Source organism: Perca fluviatilis, chromosome 4 (assembly GCF_010015445.1).
Source record: "Perca fluviatilis chromosome 4, GENO_Pfluv_1.0, whole genome shotgun sequence".
NCBI classification, from domain to species: Eukaryota; Metazoa; Chordata; class Actinopteri; order Perciformes; family Percidae; genus Perca; species Perca fluviatilis.
Genome location: NC_053115.1, coordinates 25681412 through 25704965, shown reverse-complemented (window position 1 = coordinate 25704965; position 23554 = coordinate 25681412). Strand labels below are relative to the sequence as shown.

Genomic DNA, 23554 nt, shown 5'->3' with positions numbered 1-23554 from the left:
TGATTTACGAGAGTCTCATTTTCAGGTCGGAAAAGCTGGATTTCCGGATTTATCCGGAAGAATCACACCCCTGATTATGGCATTACTGTATTGAAGGAACAATGGCCATATGTTTCTAATTATTTGTTTAGTGCCTGGTTATTTTTTATATGGAAATTGTGCACTCCTTATGAACTACCTGTATTAATTAGTCACAAATTCTACTTGTTAATAAACATTTTGTACAAAGTCCAACCCTTTTGACTGAAAACACACACGTACACAAGCATACAAATTGAGCACAGAGAACTTCAGTGAGTGTAAGACCTTTGAATGTATGTGAAAGAAAATACAGGACAGTGAAGCCAAGTAGTTAACGCAACGCAGATTCTCTTCTACTAAGCGCTGCAAAATCTATTTGAACTGAGCAAGGGAGAGACAGAGAGAGAGAGTAAAAAATAAACTTAACTGGTTAAACTGGTCTAGGTAATAACAGTGTCCTTTGTCCCCTTTGACAACATACAATAGAGGAAGTTTACAAAGAAGTGGCCGGCCCACTTTCACCTGCCAGTATGCCAGCAAATCAACACTAGCTGTTCCAGGTTTATAGGAAGTGGAGCCAGCCGTTACATGGAGGCAGACTCGCTGCTAGTGAAGTGAACCGAGTTCCTGTTTTCACTAATAAGAACAAAACAAGGTGAGCCTGATCCGTCATCTTAATCAAGGTTTGGACTTTGTCAAGCTTTCACATGAGAGAGAGAGAGAGAGATTTGAAATGTTTCCATCTACGTAACTACAACAGATCAGAGTTGGTAGGTCATTATGTGGTTTCTTAGAGCGTACACAGTCATGCTTAATGTGCCTGAAGTCATTTCCTGCAGATCTGTTTATGTAATGCGTATGACCTACTCATTGCACAGACTTTAGCTTTTAAACTGAGTGTTACTACAGATTTTACAGTGTTTATTTTAGGTGTTTTTCAGCCCGTGTCTTGTTTTCCAGTACAGGACTTAATGGCCATGGATACTATCTTTGCAACGCTGGTTTGTTACCTTCTGGTCCTTTTTGCTGTGGCACGAACAGAAAATAATGTGACTATCACATCTACCGTAACAACCGCGGGCTTAAACCTGACACACACAACTACGACGGTAGCTTCATCCAACTCTACTCTTCGTGTGACTGTTATCTCAAACTCAACTGAGAACACGACTCCATTTCCCAGCACCACCCGGGACAATGAAACGGTCACCAAAACAGAAGCTACAACTGAGAGCACAAGTCCTCTTCAGACATCTCAGTCAACAACCGTCGCGACTCCTCTAACAAATAATACATCACTGACGACCACATCACCTGGCACTGCAACACTTACTGCGCTGTCAAAGCCGACAACACAGACCACAATAGGTTCCATAAGTACACCTGATACCACAGTAAATACAACTGCAAATCCATCTCACACTGTCAACACGACATCAGATTCAATGTACGGAACCACACAAGGTAAGCAGCAGGCGTCAGCTTTATTAATGTTTGAATTGCTCATTACAAGTTGATATTTAACTCATCGTGAATTACTTGTTTTCCTGTGTTACTAGGTTTGGGACTTAACATTTCAGATTTTAATCTGACTGTTCTCTTCAGCGTTGTACTTGGAGTGTTTGCTCTGGCATTGGTTGTGTTCATGTTTCACAGATGCAAACATAAAATCCAATACTTGCATCAACCTCTGAACAACACTGATGACACGGGTAAGATGTCCCCCTTCATCGTACAATCAATACATGCTATTATCATTAGCAGTTAAATGTACCTATTTTATTTTCGGCAGATGCATTTGTGGCAGAGGATGACACGCTCGTAATTTCTGGAGGACTTTATGATGGCCATCCAATATACGACAACGTACCAACAGCCCCAGCAGACCAATCGCAATTCCGTCTCCAGTTCCTCCATTAAGAAGAGAGTTCCTACAGTTTGAGAGGTCACCTTTGGTGCTTGACAGGATGAACAAAACCAATTTTCTTCATCCACCAATTTCAACAATTTTAAGACTGTATTTCACCCTCTTCATGAGAGGCTAACGGCAGAGAGGAAGGGAACATTAGGATGGGCAGAACATTCAAAAAAGGACAATGCTGATCGATGTGAACATTACTTTTAATTCTATCACTGTCAATACTAGGATACATAAATTTACTAAATATATTAAGCTATTAATACATTACCAACTACACCATTTCCCACACCAACAATATAAACAAATGAGATGTCATTTGAACACCAGTAAAGATAAATTATTCAAAACAACAGCGCTATAACAAACAGAATTTTTTCAAAGTACTTAAAAGCGTAGAGGGTGACTCTGCAGTCACTTAACGTTTACCTCTAAACAACAAACTGAACTAAAAAAAGCCAGAATAATTAAATATTTCTGTTGTGAACAATACTGTTTAACTGATCCTAAACAACGCTATGCATATTAAGAAATACATTGGCCTGTTAATATTATTACTACTGTCTATTTGATCCCTATATATGCATGTTAACAAAGTTGTAATATGAACGTCTAATACTGTTAAAGTTACTATTTATCTGACCTGTAACAACCCTATTCATGCAAAGATTTTCTCATTGGTCGTCTTCTTTTTTTTGTCACAGCCAGTAACAGCCGTCCAACCAGCATCTCTCATCCTTTTCATTGCAGCTAACTTCAAAGAATTCCCTGGGGATTTATGAATGGCAGGGCTCTGGATCTGAAAAGTTGTTGATTCATTTTTAAAAAAATTTAAAAACTTACCAGGGATTATTTCGTGTTTGTTCATGTATACATAAATACATTTTCAAATAGCATGTACCTTTCTAAAGATGTTGAGTTTGCCGTGTGGAGCGGGTAGATTGGGTACAGGTGCACTTGCAAAGGTCTGCCAAGAAGAGAAACAGGACACCAAATCAGCTCTTCTACAATATATTCACAGAGCCAATGATACTGTATTCTTCTGACAAATAATAATAAAATAATAAAATACAACTCACCAAGAGATCGTTTTGATCAGAGCTGTCAGACTTGGGGTCAAGGTCTATGGGGCTGTCCCCCCAGCGTGCTGCCTTTTCAGCAGATGGAGGCGTCCTTATTCTGTAGGACTGTAAAGGAATACAAAAAGTAAATGTCAGCAAAAGTCATTACTATTTTTATTCATTTTGGAAAATGTCAGAATAATACTGTATATTACTTTGATCTTGGTTGTTCCGCCAACCCTGTTTGTAATATTTCTTAGGGTTTTCAGGTCTTCATTGTGAATTTCCTATGATGCAAAGTCAATGTCAGTCTGAGTGTTATGATTATGATTGCTACAATAGAAGACATAATCACACAGACTTAGCTTTTATGTCATACATCATAGCCAGTCAACATTTACTTCATAAATACATTAAACTGTTGTCCACCTTGTTCTTTGGTGTTGTTCCACACGATTTTCTGATGGATTCAGTGTCAGATTCCTTAAGCTAAGAAGACATAAAATGTTATCATAGTTTAATGTATCTCTTGGCAATGGGAACATTATTCAGTAATAGCCTATAGTGACTCATTTACACTCCAATAATTCACTGCTGACATACAGTGCATACTGAAAAGGACTCTCATACATGTGTATGAACATACAAATACACAGCCTTTGCATGCACATGCACCCAAAAAACTTTCATTCTTTTCTCCCCCCTCACAATTAAGGTGAATAATGAACAGTACGTCTGTATGAAAAGGGTAAATACTGTTGAATGGTAATACGTTTCCTGTTAGAAAGATGGCTGAACGGGGCGAGTTAAAATCACAATGTCTACAGTATTTTTACACAGCCTGTCTTGACCATGAAAATGCATTAGAATTCCAGTAATAATACATAAGAATGCAAAATAAGATTTGATGATAAGAAAAACAATAAAGAATGTGCCAGAAATAAGACCTTTTTTTGCAACCTTTAAAAAAATGTTTTGTAGATTAAACTTACAGCTTTCTTCATAACGGCAGGACTTCCATGATCTTTGCTGTAGCACGGAGTTTTCCTGGCCTTGGAGAAGTCAAACACGTGTCTCTTCGAAGAGCTCTCTTTTGGAGTCTCGTCACCTCTCCCTTGTTTACAGTTTGAGGCAGGTGACTAGAAATTTAAAGATGTATTCTTGGTTAAGTGCATGTGATGACAAACCACATAATTAGTGGTAGCCTATTTACTGATGTACAGATGTTGTACCTGCTTGTTCCTTGCTTCTGACAGCTGAGTGGTTTTTATTGATGACATTTCTTTCTTTAAGTCTGTCAGCTTCTTCTGCATGTTCTCCTAATGGCAATGAAAAGCGTTTCTCAAAGAATGAACCGTCTCTCAAAAGGTAAAGTACAACCTGTTTAAAAATGGAACTGATTCAAACAACATACCTTCTCTGTTATTTCTGTCTTCAGCTGTTGCTTCAGATGATCAATATCTGCCTTGTGCTTCATGAGATCCAACTCCTGATTTAAAGAATTTAGTTTTGTATATCATTTATTCATTCTTTAATATCTAATTCTGTTTTATATGTTAATAATCGTTAATTTATGATTGTTCAGCATCATACCAGTGATTTCCTATGGGCAACAGCCTCCATCTCTTTCTTCTTGTTCTCATCAAGCTCTGCAATCTTTTCTTCAACCATTCGGTCATACTGGCTCTGTTAATAAAAAGTCAAGTTCCTTCCAATGCAACATATGTTTGGATTGACAGTCAGCTGTAAAAGACCATTTCAGACAGCAAAAAGTACTTTATAATGACTTTACCTTATGTTTTTCCATCAGTGCAACCATGTCGGCTATCTTGTGTTGACACTTGAGTTCTGTGTCGTCCTTATTCTTGATGGCCTCTGCTGTTGTTAATCTGAGCTTTTGTACCTGTAAAACAAAGTGTTTTTTTTATTCTCAATTTTTAATTATGAGGAGCAACAAAATGTGGTAAATAACATAAAATGATATAAGTAACCTCATTTTCAAGCTCTGCTGTAAAGGTTGATTTGGACTCAAGCTCCTTAAGCAATTTTTGCTGGTCTTCTTCGTTCAGTCTTTTAAGGTTCTGGGACTCCTCATGAAGACTGTTGATCTAAAGACAAAAACAACCACCTACATCACACACATGTATATTTATTACTTTACATGTTTTGTGTCAACATTAAGAAATGGAAGATGAAAAAAAACATCCCCATACCACAGTTTCAAGTTGACTGGATTTCGCATTCTCCTTTGCTATTTGTTTCTTAAGCATTTTGTTCTGAAAATATACAATTTAACTGTTAGCTCAATAAAAAACAATTCTATTCCATGAACTGTAACTCTACAGTTAATAATCATCACAAACCTCTTTCTGGTATTCCTCCTGGGCTTTAAGTTTAATTTCACATTTTTTCCGAAGACTGCACAGCTAAAAACAAAACAAAACAATTTCTTATTTCCAGAAAACGATCAATAATAATGACATTTTACATTTTCTGTATTTCAATCACCTTTGTTTCCATAGCTTTGATATGCTTTTCTTTTTCTGCAATTTCCTCCTGCAGATGGTCGCACTATACACAAAAATCACAAAGAAATAATATTGTAATACTTTTAGAACAGACATCTTCACGAAGCCTTGTGTTTTACATTACATTACATGTCATTTAGCTGACGCTTTTATCCAAAGCGACTTACATTAATGTGTTTTAGTTGGCATACTTACATTTTCTTGCATTTTCTTCTGCAGAGTCTCAGTTTCCTGATCTTTCCCTTGGCTTCTGGTTTTAATGGAGTTGACTTCCTCTCTATTTAACGAAAACATAAAAATCTTAATCTCGACACACTGACACAATGTCAAACCACTTGAGGTTTCAAAGTGCAAACTCACCGTAAACATTGGTTTTCTTTCTCCAGTCTTTGAATTTCTCTTGTGAGATTCTCAGCCTTCTCCTCACTCACCTGATCAATCAAAACAGCTTTCAGAATTTGTCATTCATATTATAGTCAGTAATAAATCTGACACCTAATGCAAACAGCTCATGTACACATGAAAAGCGTCTATCACATTTAATTGGCTTATTCAGACCTTTCTGGTTGCCTCCATGGCTTTCACATTACAAGATCCAATCTCAAACTGCTGTTGAATGCCTGTCTTCTCAGAGTGCAGCTCATTAAAGTCGGCTAATAACTCTTTGTACTTTAATCTTAAAAATGACATGAATTGGACATTAAGATTACAACAGTTTTATGTAATATTTTATATGTGAATTTTATGGAATAGCTCAGAGGGACCCACTTATGCTGCATGATGTCTTTCCTCAGTTGCTCCATCTGAGAGGTGTGTTCTTTATTTTTGTTTATTTCAGTAAACAATTGTCCCTCTAACTCCATCACTTTGATCTGAGGGAATATAAAAAAAACATAATATTATGAAGCTATGTATTGTGTATAATACACCATATCACTGAATATTTTTTCATTATAAAAAAATTTCCCAAAAAAGATCACCACAGTGGATAAGAGATGATGAGTGCAGCAAGAAAAAGAAAACCACGTAAAAACCTCTGTCACTGCAGACTTCTCCTTTAAATCGTCTTGTGCCTTATCAGCAGCTTCACAAGCCTTCTTTAGTAGATCATTTTCGGCAAAGGCAATCTCTGCTTCATTCTGTATCAACAATTATTTTTTTTTTATAAGGGGCTTACATTTCTAGGTATCTGTATTAGACTATGGAAAAACATGATGTTTCCTTCTGAGATGAAGTATCTATATTTTGTATCACCTTAAACAGCTGGACCTCTTCCGTTTTCCTTGAAAGCTCAGCTGTGAGTTCCTCCACCTTGGCTTCAGTGACGTCAATCTTACCCTCCATGGACTCAACAGATTTAGATATCTTGTCCTAAGAACAATATAATAGCCTACTCTGAGTGTCTTTAAAGTACTCTTCTGTAGTGTTCAGACTAAAATGAATGGTGGAGAAACAAAAAAGAAATACACTTCTAGAAAATTAAAAAGATTAAAATACACCCTACCAGTTCATCTTCAAGGATTTTGATCTGCTCATCTTTTTTTACACTCTGCTCGAAGCTCTCTCCTGTTAAGGACATCTTTTTTTTCAGTTTGGAAGAACATCAAATAAAAATATCGACTTACTTCACTCAGTGAGGCTTACCTAAAAGTGTGTTTCTCATTTCAAGTTCCTTGTTGCTTGCCATGAGTTTATCCTCAAGTTCCTTGGTCCTTGAAAATGGATTATAACAGGAAAAAAACAGCATGAGAAAAAACAATATTTTGTAAATGGAAAATGCTTTAAATTTTAAGGAGATAATTATACCTCTGTATCTCTGAGGCTAGGGAATTCTGTAGCTCTTGAGAGGTTGTCTGAATTTGCTCCAACTTATCTGCTTGTTGATTTGTAACTCTCCTGAGCTCCTGCAAACTTAAGTCTTTGTTTTGAATCATCTCTGCATATTCTTCTTTTCTTTGTTCCAGTAATGCAGCAGCAGCTTCACAATTTTTCTGAGGGATAGAAAACATTTTTAATCAAAGCAGACAATGCACGACACAGAGCCCAGATTCACTGAAAATGACAAGAATCTCAACACACTCACCTCAGTTTCTTTACAGTGCTGCTCTGCAGTGTGCAGTTTTTGGAGAAGGGATTCTTGTTCACTTTTTGAGCTTTTGAGAAGTTCATATTGTTCCTCTATAAAGTAAGTAAATATTTAATCATCACCAAATCATCTTTGGTATCCTTCTTAAGTGTACCTTCAAGTGTACTAATACTATAGTAACACATATGTAAGGCCTAATTTTCCACTTTTAGTCTCATTTTCATAAGCAGTTAGAGCAAAATACTGAGAAACTTCACACACAAGAAATGAGAGCCATGATAACATTAGTAATACAAGTTCAGGTATTCAACTGTTTGTTAAAGTCGCAGTCAGAGCTGCTGTAACATATAAGCCAAAACCTACAGAACCTAGTCTAAAGCTGCCTACACATGATAGGCGGCAAAAACGCTTTGCGCCGGCCGTTCCATTGATTTCCTATGGGGAGAGCGGTGCCACCCAACTATGTGCTGCGCTACCCCTGGCGTCGCACACCGCTCGGATTTGCCGCTTTGCCCTGCGCTCAAAATTCAAATTATTTCAACTTTGAAATAGTTGCCGCTGACCTTTCGAAAGCACAACCAATGAGATAACATCGTTAGCTCGCAACGGGAAATAGCCTCCTTGCCACCCTTGATGACGTTTACCTGCGCTGCGCTTTGCTCTCTGCGCTTTGCTCTGCGCCCTACCTAGCGGTGCGCAGAGAGCAAATCGCTTATCATGTGTAGCCAGCTATAGGCTCACACTGTTACCTTCATTCAATCATATAGCTTACCAGATGAGAATTTGATTATTACGGTAACTTTTTTTTTTGACTTAACCTAATAAACAATGAACATTTGCATTCTCTTTAACGAACATTTGCATTCTCTCTGTTGTGAATTATATTCTGGGAATGTACAATACAAAGTTTATCAAAACTTATCTTTCACAAAATTCTGAATCTAAAAATATACAGCTATGAGCACCTTATCTTAAAATCTAATCATGATCTTACTTGTTGCCTCTTGAAGTTGTTTGCAGTGCTTCTGGGTTTCACTGAGGTCAAGCAGGAGTTTTTGTAATTCATTTTCCTTATCCTTAATTTTAGTTTGAAGCTCTGCAACCTGTGAATGTGAGCGTCAATCCTTAAGAGGTTTGTTTCAAAAGTTCCCAAATGAACTGATCTAAACAGAACTACATTTTTACTAACCTCTTTCTCTTTCATTTTATATTCTTGATCATATTTTCCTTTTAGATCTTCAAATTGCAGCACGTCCTCTTTGACTGGAAAAAAATGTAATGTTTAATTTTTCTTGCTAGTGGACGTGTTCTCTTGCTTGTTAACATACTAATAATTCATCCTTTGTCAATTTAAGTCTTATAATAAGGATAATTAAATATCTTATGATTTGGATAATTAAATATGTTATGATTTGGAGTTAATGTAGTGAAAAGGCTACAGTAATAGTAAAAAAACAAAACAAAAAACCTTTCTGCATCTCTTGCTGATCAGCTTCTGCGCGAACACGAAGGCTTTCAAATGCTGCAATCAGTTTCTACAGGAAAAATGTTACATGTAAACTGACCATCGCACTTAATGTCCTACGGTTTTATTGACTTCTTTCCAACAAAGTATAATTAATTAAAAGAAAAAAGCATTTCATTATGATACTGATTTGGAGGTGTTTTACCTGAATACTCCCACTATTTTCCATAAAGAGGTGATGTGTTTCTTCTCTTTCAGATTCAACTAGAAAAAGTAAAGACTTGTTACAAAATATGCAGCAACGTGTCCTTATCTTCAACAGTTTAAGACACATACTGAGGCAGAAAAATGTGAAGCACTTTTTACTTACATAAATGCATTTTCTCAGCTGACCGCTGAAAAGTATCTTTGAGTATATTACACAAGTTCCTTGTTGCGTTGTTTCTGTAAAACATTTTATACATTTAAAATTAGATTGTCATGTTGATTTGGCGTTTACAGAGCATGTCTAGTGTGTCTTATTTCCAAACAACCCATACTTGTTCCTCAAATCCTCATTTTCACTGATCTGTTCTTCCAGCTTCACACTGAGACTTTCATTTCCAAACTGTAAAGACACACAGACAATACATACCACTATAGACATTAAAGGGTGTTGGAGTACGCTGTTCATCTATTATCAAGAATAATAGTGAGATAGAAAGACATAAATAAAACATGTCACTGAGGCCCACACCTGCAATTCTTGAATGGCTTTGCGCTGAGTTTCAATTGTCCTTTTGTTTTCTTGGAGTCTCCTATCCTTTTGCACAGTCTCACAGTCAACTTTGACCTTCCAGCACTTAATTTTCTCAACTTCTTCAAACAGCTTGGAATAAAGCTGTCCAGGTTTGCAATTATTCTGAGGAATATTCACAATGATGGGAAGTAGGTTGACATACTTTTGAATAAACACATTACAAAGGCCAAATGTATCCTATTCATGCATCAAAGTTTTGTACAATGAAAATAATACCTCGCCTTTTTCCATTGGTGGCACGACTTTCATCTTGGTATCTTGGTATCTTGGTAAGTCTTTATAGGAGAGAAAATGTATTTATTTATAAATGTATTATTATATATATTAAGGTTTATGATACTTGCCAACTTTTTGTGCTGAAATTTTAGCCTGTGTTGTTATACTAAAGATAATAAATACCTTGTCTGGTTGGTTTAGTTGGTGCAACCATACTTGTATTGGGGAAAGGCATGCTCTGCTCTTTTTCAAAGCCTTTACTGTAACCCTAGGGGGAAAACAGCAGTTATGCTTAGTCATCATGTGAATTAATGATTACTACCTCTGCTGCTTCCTTTCATTAATGGTTGGCGTATTATTGTGCTGACAGACTGTGTCAGTGCTGAGCTAGCATCAGCCTTGATTTTATTCATTAAGATTTACTGGTGGTTAACTATTGGCTAACGTTAAATACATTACCTGCAGCACTGTACTCATGAAATCACCACAGTTCTCAACGATTTCCTGAGGTCGAACAGCCGATACTTGTCCGTTATTGACCCTGGGAGGTACCAGCAGTTTGAAGTTAAAACCCCGATCTCTCTCCATCCTGAAATGACCACATACACACTGTTTAACGTAAAATTAGCTATATTAATGTTATCTAGCTAACGATAACGTAGCTAAAGTACAGTTTATTACGCTTCAACGGGTAGCTAGCTAAGTTAACGTTAACGGGCAATTTAGACTTTTGTCGGACTAGCTAATGTAGCTAGCTAGCGTAGGAGATAACGTTAATGTCAAACAACCTTCACATTATTCAATTTGCCATAGCTAGCTAATACGTTACCTGTTACCTTAACCCGTTACGTCAACTAGCTAAGCTAATGTTAATTAGCTAGCTTGTTACTAGAAATTCAGTTTAGCTAGCTAGCTATGAAGTTAACCGGCGTCACTTGACGGTAGCTTATGTAGCTAGGTAGCTAACGTAACTAACTAACGTAGCTAAACTAACCTAACCATTTTACTAATCTTTAGTAGCTAGCTAGCTAGTTAATTCATACGAACCAATAACAAAATAGTTGCCAGGCAAACCATTTAACGTTGTCTGGATATTATTTTGGCAAACAACGGCCGGGTAGTTACCTACCTATCGTTGGGAATGCTAAATTGAAGTTAGAACATCTAAACGTTAACTTTAGCTAGTTAACGGTAAACGGTTTTATTTTGAAGACCGTATGGGGGCGCGTGCAAGAATTATCCTGTTATGTTTATGTGACGCAAAATATGGTTTCACACCATCGCGAGGCATCGCCCGACAAACGCCTAGAGCGTTTCCCGAAAAAGCAAGCGTTTTTAAAAGCGGTACTTGCCGCCCGGCGGTCACAGCAAACTCTAGGAACTTCAAGTTATATATTCATAGTTTTTAAATTGAAAGGCCTATGTAGCCTTACATGTTTATCGTAACAAATCAAGATATTATTTACGTGGGATGGCCTGTAAACGTTGAATTTCTGACACATATTAGTTGGCTACATGGTAATTTTTCAAGCCCCAACTGCCCACAGATGGTTGTGGGAGTAAAAAGCATATTCTGTTTGTTTATTCTATTTTTTTTAATCTTACACGTTTTAAGACATGTATGCCTCTGCCAGACCAAGCCCAAAATAAATATGTGAGGCTCAGAGGATCATAATCATGAATTAGAATAGCTATATGCAACGGGAAATTAATCCCATTGGTTGGTCCCAAATTACCTGATTTTGTTGCATAGTAAAAGCTTAAATAAGAAAATAACAGGGGACTTTTTGTTGTTTAGTTATAGAAAAAAAAAACGTTACAGCCACCTTTGACCACTCCGGCTCACCTGCTTAGCCAACTAGTGGATATAGGTCTGGCAATGCGAAACTAAATAACAAAATGAGTTGCGCCGTAAGAGCATGAACGCCTGTAGTATGTTAGGTTATAAAAAGTTAAACCATTGATGATGTCTGATAAAAATATACTTTTAGTTAAATGAACACTGAATCAATACCGCTTGCATCACACCACACTAATCAGCATTTGACTGCCTCACTCCAACCTAGTTTCTAAAGAATTAATTAGGTTATGTCTGTTATTTAGCATGAAAGTAGATGCTCTAGGAGACTTATTGTTTAAACAACTTTGGGAGCCACTCCCTGCTAAGCCAGACTGATTAGAACAAAGAAAATGTGTATCTCTGTAGAATTGGCACTACCATGATAAACGACCTTTGTCTGTGACCTGGAGTGAACCTGACATCAGAGGTGTGTCCTTAACCTGATAGACAGGAATATAATTCGGAAACAGATGTGATCTCAGGACTGCGGACCTGGGACCCGACAAGGGAACAAGGTTCTGCAGTCCGCTGTTTACAGTGTATTGTTTTGTCATGTCGCATGGCTGCTAACTGTGACCCGACAGGGGAAGCATGTTTTGCAGTCTGCTGCTGGCAGTGTTTCATGTTTTATGTCTGATTGTGTTTTGATTGTTGTTTTCATCGTGTTGTTCATTAAACCTCTTGCTTAACTTTCAATTCGACCCCAGCCTCTCCTTCTTCCAGAAATCAAACGATCACGTCTTTTTAGTATATTTTCCTACAAGTAGCATAGTAAATTCGGGAAATTTTATGAAACTAAAAATAAGGTTATATTGTATACTGGTGGCTGCCTTTTCCAGGCAACTGCAGTAGCCTACTGCACAGAGCAGACAGCCAGGATATAAGAGCAGGCAGCACTGGAAAAAAACAGCGACACAACACAGTATGAAAATAGCATCCAAGACACATAACTCACTCTCAGTGGTTTCTGTGACATGAGAAATACATTGAATGAGTGTAGTTGCTCATTTGGCCGAGGACACATGCCTGTCGTTAGCACTTTAAGAATGTGGACATATGGCCTAGACCACCTCCGTGTGGTCTGATTGATTGGCTCTCAATGCGTCCTCAATGCGTCTTGAGAACGTTTTTACCTGTAGGCCTACTTATAGCTGTACATTTGTCATCCGATCAGTCAGATCCAGGTCCAAAAGGGGCTACTACATTAACAACCAAAATTGTCACGTTTAACAATGGAATAGGAAGGCGTTTTTTCCGACTTTGTCATTATTGGAACTTAGTTCTTTTTAGGCAAGGGATACACTCATCTGTATTCTACATTTTCTTAAATTAATTTATGCAGCATTAGAAAGACTTGATTTGTGCTGAAAGCTACTTCCTAATTCATAAGTACACTTTTGCCACCAAGTGAAACTTTGACTCACTTATAACGGGTTATAAGAAGTGCAGTATAATTGTTGTAGCCTACTGATTTGTATCTTTGAAACTATTAATACATTATCAATTTTGCAGTTCAACCAGTGAAAAATGTCAGAGATTAGCCAATATTCTATTAAGCCCACTTTATTTTTTTGTTTTGCTAAATACAATAGCAAGAGCATGATTTGATAAAATTGCATAATGCTGTGGAGGCATGTGTTTTATAATATCTTACCTAAAAACTCATCTTTTCAGACAGGCTTACTCTCTTTAATTGTTTTTCTTTTTTTTCATTTTTGCTTTGACTGTAATGACCCCACCCTTTTTCTTGTTCTTTTATTAATAGTGTTATCATGATATTTTATTGCCTGTTTCTCTGATTGCTTGTTTAATGGATTGAGTGTTTTATTGCTGATTTTGTAAGTTGACCTTGAATGTTTAGAAAGGCGCCTATAAATAAAATACATTATTATTATTATTATTAATATAAATATACACTTATAAGTGTCACAAATTACTGTACAGTAAATCTAATAATGTACTTATCCACCTATAGTGTATACTTAAAGGTAAATGACAACAGAAAATTAAGAAAAATAGAGTCAGTGCATCTCTAAAGAACTAACATTTTTCTGATCTCAGATTTATGAGAAACATAGAACACAGACGACTTTTGTATTCTTGTCAAATGACAGTTTATTTGATTTTCTGACGTGTCAGTAACTTGCAGTCAGTAGCACATTTTACTATCATGTGAATACATAAAGTTATGCAACAATGTTAAATGCCCTCAGAGTTGGACCAAGCAAAACATGTTTAAAATAGAAATAGAGAATTAGTAAGAATATATTTGTGGAATATATAAAGTGAGAGTCGCACTAAGGATGTTTTCAAACCTTTCAAAACTGCACAGACAGCAGGCCTTGTAAACAGGAAAAAAAGTCTTTATAAATGTATTTGAATGATGGCATGGCAAGCATGATGTGGTGAATACTATAATTATGCACTTCAACAGAGAATGTTTGCCATCCCTTTTAAAATATAGAGCACTTCCCGACTGAAAAATAACTAATTATCTGATGGTCCATTTTAGAAGGTAAAATTCTGCAAAAATATAGTGATACCATCTGAGATTAAAGAAATACCATCATCTCCCAACAATATAAGTGACATAAGGCTAAGCAAACTTGAATAGTCTACCAAACACATCCGGTATAACAGTCCCTAAAAGACTATTAGAGGTATTTTATGTGGCTTGTTCATTAGAGTTTAAAGGCCTTTAGGTGTGTAAATATGTTGCATTAAATTGCAGGTGATGCTTTCTGTAATGGTCTTAAAAAACTATTCATTATGAAACAGAAAATGACTCAAAATAATGTTTATCTGCTGCCTTGTTTCACTCACAAACAAGATTAAATTGACCAAAAATGTAACATGACATGGTACAGAATATCAGACAGTGTCTTCTGTGTTTCCAGCCTCTGCCACCTCCTTAGCAGCATTGTCCCTGTTGAACTTTTGTTCTCTACCTCCCACCCTGGACATCCTCTCCTCCTCTTTTTTCTCTTTGGCCAGCAGTCGATAGTTGAGTCCCATCCCTGCAAACAGGATGAAACTGGAGATAATGAGGAGGATCCCGCAGCCCTGGTACGTGTACTTGTAATCATGATAGATGTCTTTGAACTTCCCTGTCAAGAGAAAAAGAATAACATTGCTTAGTTTTTACTCACTGTTTACATTAAGCTGTGTTAAACGACACAGAAATAAAATACTGTAATATTGGTGACGGGGAACATACAGTATTGATGGCAGTGTACTCACCAAGCAAAGGGGGTCCTAACAGTACAGGACCACACTCCACGATAGTGACCAGCCCAACAGCACTGGAGAAGCGCTGGGCTCCCACCAGGTCCATCAAGGTCTCAAACAGCACTGCGCTCAGCCAGCCAAAAGCAAACCCAAAGAAGATGGCATAAATCACAAAGCCTTTGTAGTCTACTGATATTGGTGCTAGAACATGGCAAACACCGTTGTACAGCACAGACGCAGCAAAGAAGTACTGTATTCTGGGCCGGACCCACTTAGTGTTAGCCACAATGCCCATTGAGGGCCGGGCAACCATGTCCACAATAGCCAGCACAGACAGTAAGAAAGCTGCCTTCTCTTTAGGGATGTCTTTACTCTTTGCAAAATTACTGAGGAACACAAGTGGCGCAAAGAGACCAAAAAACATGATAATATTGCCCACGATATATAGTACAAAGCCACGGTGTTTGAACAAAGAGAGGTCAATGAAGCTGTTGATGGTCTGTGTGACAGTCCTCCTCCCTGTAGCCTTCTCTGCAGGTTTTGGTTTTGGTCCTATAGGTCGCATGAGGGAACCGGCAACACAGCAATTAAAGAGCAGGCCACCCAGGATCAAGAAACTTCCTCTCCAGCCAAACTTCTCAAAAAGCCAGGTGTTTATAGGAGCCATGGTGCAGAGAACAACAGGGCTGCCAGCCATGGCAATTCCATTAGCAATAGGCCGCCTTTTGTAGAAGTACTTTCCAATCATAGTGAGGGCAGGGTTGAGGTTGAAGGCCAATCCCAAACCTAAAAGAATCAATTAAAAAAAATGTTTTTAAGTGTATTTGACATCTAAATATAGGAGTTGAAAAAGACAGACCTGAGCATTAAGCAGTGTTTGGAGATTCAAAGTATTTCTTGGTGTTTTATTTTTGAAGAACACTAGGTGGCAACAGTGCACAGTAAATGAAATAAATAAAAAGAAAGTGACTCATGACCAAAGTTTAAAATATAGAAAGTTAAAAGTAGGTACCTCCCACCACACCAATACAAAAGTACAGTGCCTGAACAGAATTGCAGAAAGAGGAAGCAATGAGGCCCAATCCAGACAGGCATCCCCCCGCCATCATAACAGGACGACTCCCATATTTATTAACCAGGATGCTGCTGATGGGACCTGAAGAGCAGAAAAAACAATGCACAAACACAGACGTCAGAAGCTGAAAATCAAATCATCAATGCGCAGGTCTAAATGTAACCACCAGAGGGCTCCAGTACCACAGTTGTAGCTCAGCAAACTCAACAACTTCTGCAATCTTTTTTGTCAGTGCTGCACTGCAGTAGATGTGTTCTCATGCTGTTAATAAGGAGATGTGTCAGGAAAACAATGAAAGCTGTAATGAAATAAGCATTTATTTGGTTCAGAGATTCATAAAAATTGACAGAGGAATACTTTGTTGGTGGATTATTCTTAAATGGGCTCTAAAAACATTTGAAATGATTATTGGAAGTACCTCAGTTCAGACAAGTGGTTGAATGTTGGGGGGGTGGGTTGAAGGGACTGGTGTGTGTATGGGGTTAAAATGACAACTGGTATTTTCTTAAGTACAATGTTTGCAATTTTGGCACCTGGTACATTAGTTCCAAAGAAAGAGTGACAGAATGAGGTAACAGTAAATCAACTTATTAATATGCATGCACCTTGGATTCAACATCAATTCAAGATAATCAGTATGACTTGTAAACAAATGACTAAAATGCACCGATGGTTCAGGTCCCAAAACACCATCTCCATCTATGGCTTATAACAACCAGCCTAAATGAGTATGAGGACCCACATGGAAGACACTTCTGCCTTCCTGCCAAATCCCTGCACTACCCAATGAACCTAAATAGAAACTGACAGTTTTTGTTTAGAGGTTGTCCAGACTCATTTGCCGGCACGGTGCAAGACAAAGGGTTTTTAAATTGTAATGCAGGCAGTCTCCACACTGACAATGAGTTCTTTCCTTCCACCTTGCAGGGAGAGTTGCTTAGGATAAAAAGGTTGGCGACAAACCAATGTAGAATATTATGAATGTAATGAATCAAAAATGGAAGGAATACAGAGGTATGCAACAGTAGGTTGTTAATGAACTTCTCCTGCTGATGTGCCCAGAATGTTTAACATACGGTAACAGACTCAGCTGTCATCTACTCACAGCGGTGACAAACATTTCCTTGCTTACTTTCAATTACCATGCATAGCTTGCTTTCTTCTGTGTATATTTACATCCCAACTTCTGCATTAATTAATAATGTTAAACCTAAATATGCATATTGAGTCCACTGTGACTCATAAAAAAGGTGTAAATGCTGATAAAAATATGAAACAACATGCTGTAAAATGAAAAAGTGAAAGACAAATGAAGAACAATCAGCTGTTCTCACAGTATAACTCAGTGACCTTTAACCAATGCAGGGATGTGTTGCATTGATTTCTTTGGCGTACCTCTTTTGTAACTCGGTCGCCTTTGACATGTAATACTGTTGGAAGTTAATAGCAGACATCTGGCAACTTGCTTGTAAAGAGGTCATGTAGCAACAATATAATACACAAAGATAAGTTTAGTGATATCTTCAATCAGGGCTGGGCGATATGGAGAAAATCAAATATCATGATATTTTTGACCAAATACCTCGATATCAATACCGCAACGATATTGTAGTGTTGACTATTGGTGCTTTCACAAAATATTTACACAATGAGATTTTTGATAAATAATCATCAGTAATGTGGATATAATGACTAAGTGGGTAAAGGCAAATAATAGAACAGTTACAGCAGTCTGGTAAGTTCAGAAAATGACATCACTTTACTGTAATGCAGCCTTTAAAACCAGGAAAAGACACCACTTATGCCATATTACGATATCCAAACTCTAAGACGATATCTAGTCTCATATCACAATATCAATATATTGCCCAGCTCTATCTTCAATACTATGCACGGAATGTAATAGATGCAATGCTAGCCTAGCTATAACATGCTTTGTCGACTTTTATTGTATTGCCTGCAGATCTTGTAAATACAGTATATTTTACACTCAGAATAGAAAATTTGATGTAACGTAGTTTCATGCAGTGTAATACTTTCCACATCAAATTAGTCTGACACAGTAAAGCAACTTTCCCAAAACTTCCCTGAGATTAGAAAAAGATGCCTGAGTCATCATTTCTCCAGTTCATCACACGTTTGAGTAAAGAGAACTGCAGTGTTTCGATTTCAGAGCAGACGGTCTTGAGGGAGGAGGAGAGCTCCTTTGAACTCTGTTCTCTCCGTGTTGAATATCGCGCACATGAATGGAGCCTTATCATCACCTGACTGGCCAGACCTGTGTGACATCACCCAGCGCCTCATTCATCTCATCAGTGCAGGAACACAACCAAACCCCGGGGGGTCTCCCACTCTCAAAACACAAGGGGAAAACGATAAGTAGGTATACACGGAAACATATTCATGTGCTCCAGAGACAGACAATGTTGCGCACTTTTATAAACTGAAATAGAGGAGTTACAGTATTGTTTTATGTCAGTATGAAATCTTTGATTCAAGCCGCACTATAACTCTGACAATCTGTGGCCTCGTTGTGGACAGACGGAGGCTGAAAGGCTACAAATCAAATCTGTATTTGAGAGCAATGGATTGGCTTTTACGCCAGGAAAATCTTTCAAATCTTTTGTACGCAACTTTTAGCAAGCAAACCGATGCCATCTATGTACAACTTCGTGTGCTAAGTGTAAATTTAACGTTGTTTGTTGGGTTGTTTTTTAAGCTCACTTTCACTGTATATGTACGCGTAACATGATGGAAGAGATCCAGGACACCTGGCTGCTGGTCACATCGAAGATCACCTCAATCTCTTTAAAGAAGACAGTGATGGACTTGGGAAACGCGTAGGAGAAGCCAATCGAGATGAAGGCCCCAACTACCACCATCCATCCCCAGCCACCCTCAGGTGGTGTGTAGCCTTGAGGACCACCGACGGCGGGCGCCATTTTCACTCACCAAACTCCTCTTCAATTTCAGCACGTTTTACAGATACAAGGACCTGTTCAGAAGAAAACAAAAACAAGCAAACAGCATAACTTTAGTTACGTAAACTTGATGTTTTGTCCTCAGCTTTGAAACATTTGACATCAACATCTCTGACTATTTTCATATCCACTCTGTGAATGGAAAACGTCAGCAACAATGTAACTGAATGAATCTGTTCCATTCCATTCGTGAAAACGCTGAACAAAGCCTCTCTCATCTGTTTTAACTGATATCATAAATTGGTATCATAAATTGTTAAACTGTTTTGCACCCTAAAGATGTATCCGCATGAAACTACCCTACTTTCCTCTGGTGCCCCTTTCTAATCCATCTACTATTATGTCACTGAAATGACTGGAGCGACTGTTACAAAAAAATGTATATTCATGTATTGTATGTATATTCGTCTTATTAAACCTTTAGAACATTGTTGTCACTTAGTTCTCTGAGATCTCGTAACTGCTTTCAGAGTCAACTCACAGAGGTCAAGCTTGTACTGTAGATCAGAGATCTTCAACAGGGGGTCTGGGACCCCTAGGGGATCCTCAGAGTCACTGCAGGGGGGCCTCCAAATTATTGTCAATTTAAAAAAAAAAAAAAGTCTATCATATTCAGTACTACCTGACTGATCTTACTTGTTTCACTGTAAAATCCCCCCCTCAACATGTACTGAAAACAGTTGGCTACATGCACTATATACTGACTTATAAGTACCTCTGAGTCCCTCAGCTTTGCTGATACCGCATGCATATTTGGAAAGAGATCAGATATGTCTAAAGATATTTCCCCAACTCGATAAAAGAGTTTAAGATTAAGGATGGCGTTTTTGGCCTTGCTTTGCAAGTATTCACTGAGCTCCCACCTGTTGATCTCCCACAGTCTCACTTTAGAGGTGATGAATAAGAGTCTCCATCTGCAGAGTCAAACAACTTACTGTATTGTTCACACAGGGGAGACTATCCAGAGAAAACATCGATCAGACCATGAACACTGGTTGCATTCACACTGTTCAATAGCTCAGGGCTATGCTCAGGAGTGGGTGATGATATAGTGTTTTTCAGCCAAGGAGGACTTGATTTGGTTGATGAATTGGTTCAGTGCTCTGAAAAGTTATTGGATAAGCCAGTTGTCTGCAGCGAGTAGTGAATATTTAATGTGTTAAAGAACTTTTGTTATTGAGCTGGGATTTTGGCTGCTGCTATGCAGCTGTAAATGTGTCTCCTGCATTATTCTACAGATGCAATAGGTAATGGAGGTGAAATAAGAACGTGTGTTTTATTTATCCATACAGACATTAAGGGTCACTTAGAATAATTAGATAGGAACCACTTGGGAGTAAAAAATTGAATTTGCATATAGATAACATGTAAGGGATAATGTAGAGTGAGCGGGTCATTATTCAGGGTTGTGGGGATTAAATTCGTAATAATGATTCGCTCACTCTACATTATCCTGCTTATGTAAGAAGCAAGCTAATTACTAAAGAAATCAATAATTGGACACAAAATATTGATTTAAAAATGATTTTATGGATTTAAAAATGGTCCATAGCATAATGACTGGAGACAGGAAGAAACAACTAGCCTGAGTCCTTAGTTAAAAAGTAAGAGATACAACAACAGTCAATCTGTACATTTGACATCCCTAATGATGTTAAATGCTTTCATTTCAAATGATTAGGTTGTAACATATCACCACTGTCTATTCTGGTGACAGCATTAGCTAATTGGTGATATTTAGCAAGCAGCTAATACACCTATTAGCTGTCGTGCCTCAATCTCCTCCTAGCGTAAAGCCCAAACATTCCTCTGTCAGTTTATACTTCTTGAATAACAGAGGAACTTCTATTTTTGTTTGTGGAAATATTTAGTTTGTGGTGATACGTTATATCTTTGTTGTGTAACATAGGCTAGATTAAAGTATGAATGTGATTTTTGTCTTATGGTGGTTTATTATAACAGTTATGAAATTGTTGTCACTTTTGATAAATTGAATAGGGATAGATGTTCTTTCAATCCTATCACATTCAATCCTATCACACAAACAGGCACCACAATTACAAGAAAGGTCAGTTGAAAGATCAGAAAAAAGTCACCACACATCCAGGCGGCCTCTCAAATAGGACAGTATGCTGAAATGTTCTTAACTGGCAGCAGAGACAGCGTTGTGTTTTTAAAGAATGAAAAATTCAGTGGTTGACTTTAGATGATGAATGGGGGAAGGAGTTAAGACAGATAGGACTCCAGATAAAATGGCAAAACCGGCAAAATAATGAATAAAACGGATAGTTTCAAGCTAAGGATTGATCGCTTGGCTCTAAAATGGAGAGAAAATAATCAAACAATTCAGTGAAACTGCAGTCAATTCATTTAAACCAGGAATAGGAGAATGAAATAAGTAGACAAATGGGCAGAGGCATCAACGCTAACCCTAGTCACATTGTAGAGGTCTAAATAAAGCAGTCAAAGTGCCATTTGACAAGACACAAATACCAGCTAAAGTAGGGTGGGTTCATCAGCGGACATTGAGTAGAGACAACTGTCATTGCTTGAAAAAGGAAACAATCTTCATTGGAATTATTTTGACTAACATGGGTCACTTAGTCAGAGCTCGGTCGAGACACTGAGCTTGGTATGCACAGCGATGAAACCCTGTTGTTGGACATTAATAATAAATTACGGAATAATGTTGAATGAATTTTAGATCTTTGGCTAAATTGTTGCGCTTCTAGCTAATTTTCAGTCATTCTCCCTGCATCCATGCTCTGGGCCTCTATCTAATACCACTTATTAAATCTACTGTAGTGAATTTGTCGGATTAATTATAGATGAGAATTTCTTGTTAAATATTTGCTCAGGGAAATCACAAACTCACATTATAAGTATTGTTATAACTGACAAAGCAATATATATTTCATGAATAACAAGCTGACAAGAGCCTACTTAATGTGCATTGTGTCTGTGTGTCATGTGTCTTACCTTAGCAGGCGCTCTCGAACAGGGACAGATGAGCTCTGCAGATAAACAGCAGTCTCGGAGGCACCTTAACACGCAGCAGACATCATTGAATGGGACTGAGCATCTCTCAATATGTAAAAAAATAAAGAAATCACTACATATGTTTCACAGATACTCCAGACGTTATCTGTGGGTCTATATCCACTGTGACAGTCCAAAAGTTGCCAGTGGCACCTCAGCCTCAGACTTCATCAAAAGTGAGTAAAGTGAAGCTGAAAAGTTCAGGTCATCCAGTGCCCAGATCAAAACAGCTGGGCAATCTGGATAGTATGGTGCTAAATGTTGAAGTCAGTCAAGTTCTTATTGGCTGTGGGAGGCTTAGTGCCGTGTCCCAACAATGCATTCTCCACCCCTCTGTCATGTGCTGAACTCACACACAAGGTCAGAGTTATTTGCTGCACGGCCCCATAGTACGTGTGACCTGAGAGGATATCGAATAATGTCTGCACTCCAAGAGATAAGATGCTTTCTGAGACGCTGATTTCCTGCATTAGCTGATTTAACGTTGCTATTCAATTGAATATTGCAGCTATAAGAAATCCGGTTTCACATACACAACAGACATTGTCGTTGACATTGTTCATTCACCTGGAAGAAAGATTTCTGAACACTTCAGGGGTCGGATCTGGTTGAGCCTTTCTCCCTCAACTCCCTGAGGTGCTATTGAGTTTGTATCAGGGCTTGGGAAAGGAAGGACACGGGGCTCAAGTACAGGAGGTTATTGAAACAGTGGGTACTTGTGAAGTACCTTCAAATTCTTGACAGCCTTGAAACATTATTTCTCTTTGTTACGTTGTTTTATGTTTTTCCCCTAATTTTTTATTCCACTCAAATAAGGACTTTTATTGCTTTTCAAACCGAGGAAACAGTAGAGCACCACCTACTATTAAATATTTTCTCATGGGTTGGCATTTATTCACAAGTGCGAGAGTGTGAAGAATGGAAATGGATTTGGGACAAAAACATTCATATTTGCACTCGCGCGCTTACAGGCATTTATTCACGCAATCTGCAATTTTCCACAAACTTTGATTTTATTGTATATAAATTCTAAACACTCTTTGTAAAATCTCAAACTGCATCCTTACTTTTAGGCCATGCTTTCACATTGCTATTTTTTCTATAAGCATTGAGTTCAAAGCACCACTGAGCCTCACATAGCCACTAGGATGCTGTAGACTCTTAGACTAAGAGTGCTTTCCTCAACCAGGTAGCTAACATTAGCAAACAACTAAGTGCAATTTGCTAATGTTAGCTACCTGGTTGAGGAATGCAGCGGACACAGATTGAGTGAGGTATTGTGGGTAATGACCTAATG

At 37.9% G+C, this 23554-nt stretch overlaps 3 protein-coding genes across 9 annotated transcripts; 1 reads left to right on the top strand and 2 right to left on the bottom strand.

The window, feature by feature from the left end:
- Positions 1–570: 570 nt before the first annotated feature.
- Positions 571–3433, top strand: si:ch211-105j21.9 (sialomucin core protein 24-like). 4 transcript variants are annotated; one of them, XM_039799213.1, is made up of 4 exons: positions 571–676; positions 987–1485; positions 1581–1733; positions 1814–3433. In XM_039799213.1, exons 2-4 carry the CDS (start codon positions 993–995, stop codon positions 1939–1941), a joined length of 774 nt encoding a protein of 257 aa, XP_039655147.1. In that variant the 5' UTR covers positions 571–676; positions 987–992; the 3' UTR covers positions 1942–3433. The 4 variants fall into 4 exon arrangements, with proteins under 4 accessions (XP_039655147.1, XP_039655148.1, XP_039655145.1 ...); XM_039799214.1 differs by having other exon boundaries at positions 575–676; positions 982–1485; XM_039799211.1 differs by having other exon boundaries at positions 675–791.
- sycp1 (synaptonemal complex protein 1) lies at positions 2598–11635 on the bottom strand. Of its 4 annotated transcripts, none has more exons than XM_039799208.1 (35): positions 11561–11635; positions 10554–10683; positions 10278–10362; positions 10095–10153; positions 9816–9980; positions 9619–9686; positions 9450–9523; positions 9285–9343; positions 9083–9149; positions 8804–8877; positions 8609–8717; positions 7612–7706; positions 7335–7519; positions 7173–7240; positions 7033–7094; positions 6783–6899; positions 6563–6667; positions 6297–6400; positions 6087–6204; positions 5889–5959; positions 5724–5805; positions 5509–5571; positions 5364–5426; positions 5214–5276; positions 4992–5108; positions 4793–4903; positions 4594–4686; positions 4415–4489; positions 4233–4319; positions 3993–4139; positions 3430–3489; positions 3216–3287; positions 3019–3126; positions 2841–2906; positions 2598–2738 (listed from the first exon to the last, which is right to left on the bottom strand). In XM_039799208.1, exons 2-35 carry the CDS (start codon positions 10680–10682, stop codon positions 2598–2600), a joined length of 3162 nt encoding a protein of 1053 aa, XP_039655142.1. In that variant the 5' UTR covers position 10683; positions 11561–11635. The 4 variants fall into 4 exon arrangements, with proteins under 4 accessions (XP_039655142.1, XP_039655144.1, XP_039655141.1 ...); XM_039799210.1 differs by lacking the exon at positions 11561–11635 and adding an exon at positions 11373–11392; XM_039799207.1 differs by lacking the exon at positions 11561–11635 and adding an exon at positions 11224–11364.
- A 2395-nt stretch (positions 11636–14030) lies between these two features.
- slc16a1a (solute carrier family 16 member 1a) lies at positions 14031–22559 on the bottom strand. Its single transcript, XM_039796292.1, has 5 exons — positions 22198–22559; positions 18979–19232; positions 16175–16361; positions 15175–15948; positions 14031–15041 (listed from the first exon to the last, which is right to left on the bottom strand). Exons 2-5 carry the CDS (start codon positions 19177–19179, stop codon positions 14806–14808), a joined length of 1398 nt encoding a protein of 465 aa, XP_039652226.1. The 5' UTR covers positions 19180–19232; positions 22198–22559; the 3' UTR covers positions 14031–14805.
- Between the last annotated feature and the right edge of the window lie 995 nt (positions 22560–23554).

Bases quoted from the DNA above. Each gene is read 5' to 3' on its own strand.
- sycp1 (XM_039799208.1), bottom strand. From the start codon at position 10,682: ATGGAGAGAGATCGGGGTTTTAACTTCAAACTGCTGGTACCTCCCAGG. The intron at 5,109-5,213 runs GTATGGGGATGT...TTTTGTCTTTAG, and splicing joins CCAGTCAACTTGAAACTGTG to ATCAACAGTCTTCATGAGGA. The intron at 4,687-4,792 runs GTAAAGTCATTA...TTTTATTAACAG, and splicing joins CACTGATGGAAAAACATAAG to AGCCAGTATGACCGAATGGT.
- si:ch211-105j21.9 (XM_039799211.1), top strand. From the start codon at position 729: ATGAGAGAGAGAGAGAGAGATTTGAAATGTTTCCATCTACGTAACTAC. The intron at 792-986 runs GTAGGTCATTAT...TTTCCAGTACAG, and splicing joins ACTACAACAGATCAGAGTTG to GACTTAATGGCCATGGATAC. The intron at 1,734-1,813 runs GTAAGATGTCCC...TATTTTCGGCAG, and splicing joins GAACAACACTGATGACACGG to ATGCATTTGTGGCAGAGGAT.
- slc16a1a (XM_039796292.1), bottom strand. From the start codon at position 19,179: ATGGCGCCCGCCGTCGGTGGTCCTCAAGGCTACACACCACCTGAGGGT. The intron at 16,362-18,978 runs GTACATATACAG...TTTGATTTTCAG, and splicing joins TCTCTTCCATCATGTTACGC to CTTCTGACGTCTGTGTTTGT. The intron at 15,042-15,174 runs GTGAGTACACTG...TTCTCTTGACAG, and splicing joins GTTAGGACCCCCTTTGCTTG to GGAAGTTCAAAGACATCTAT.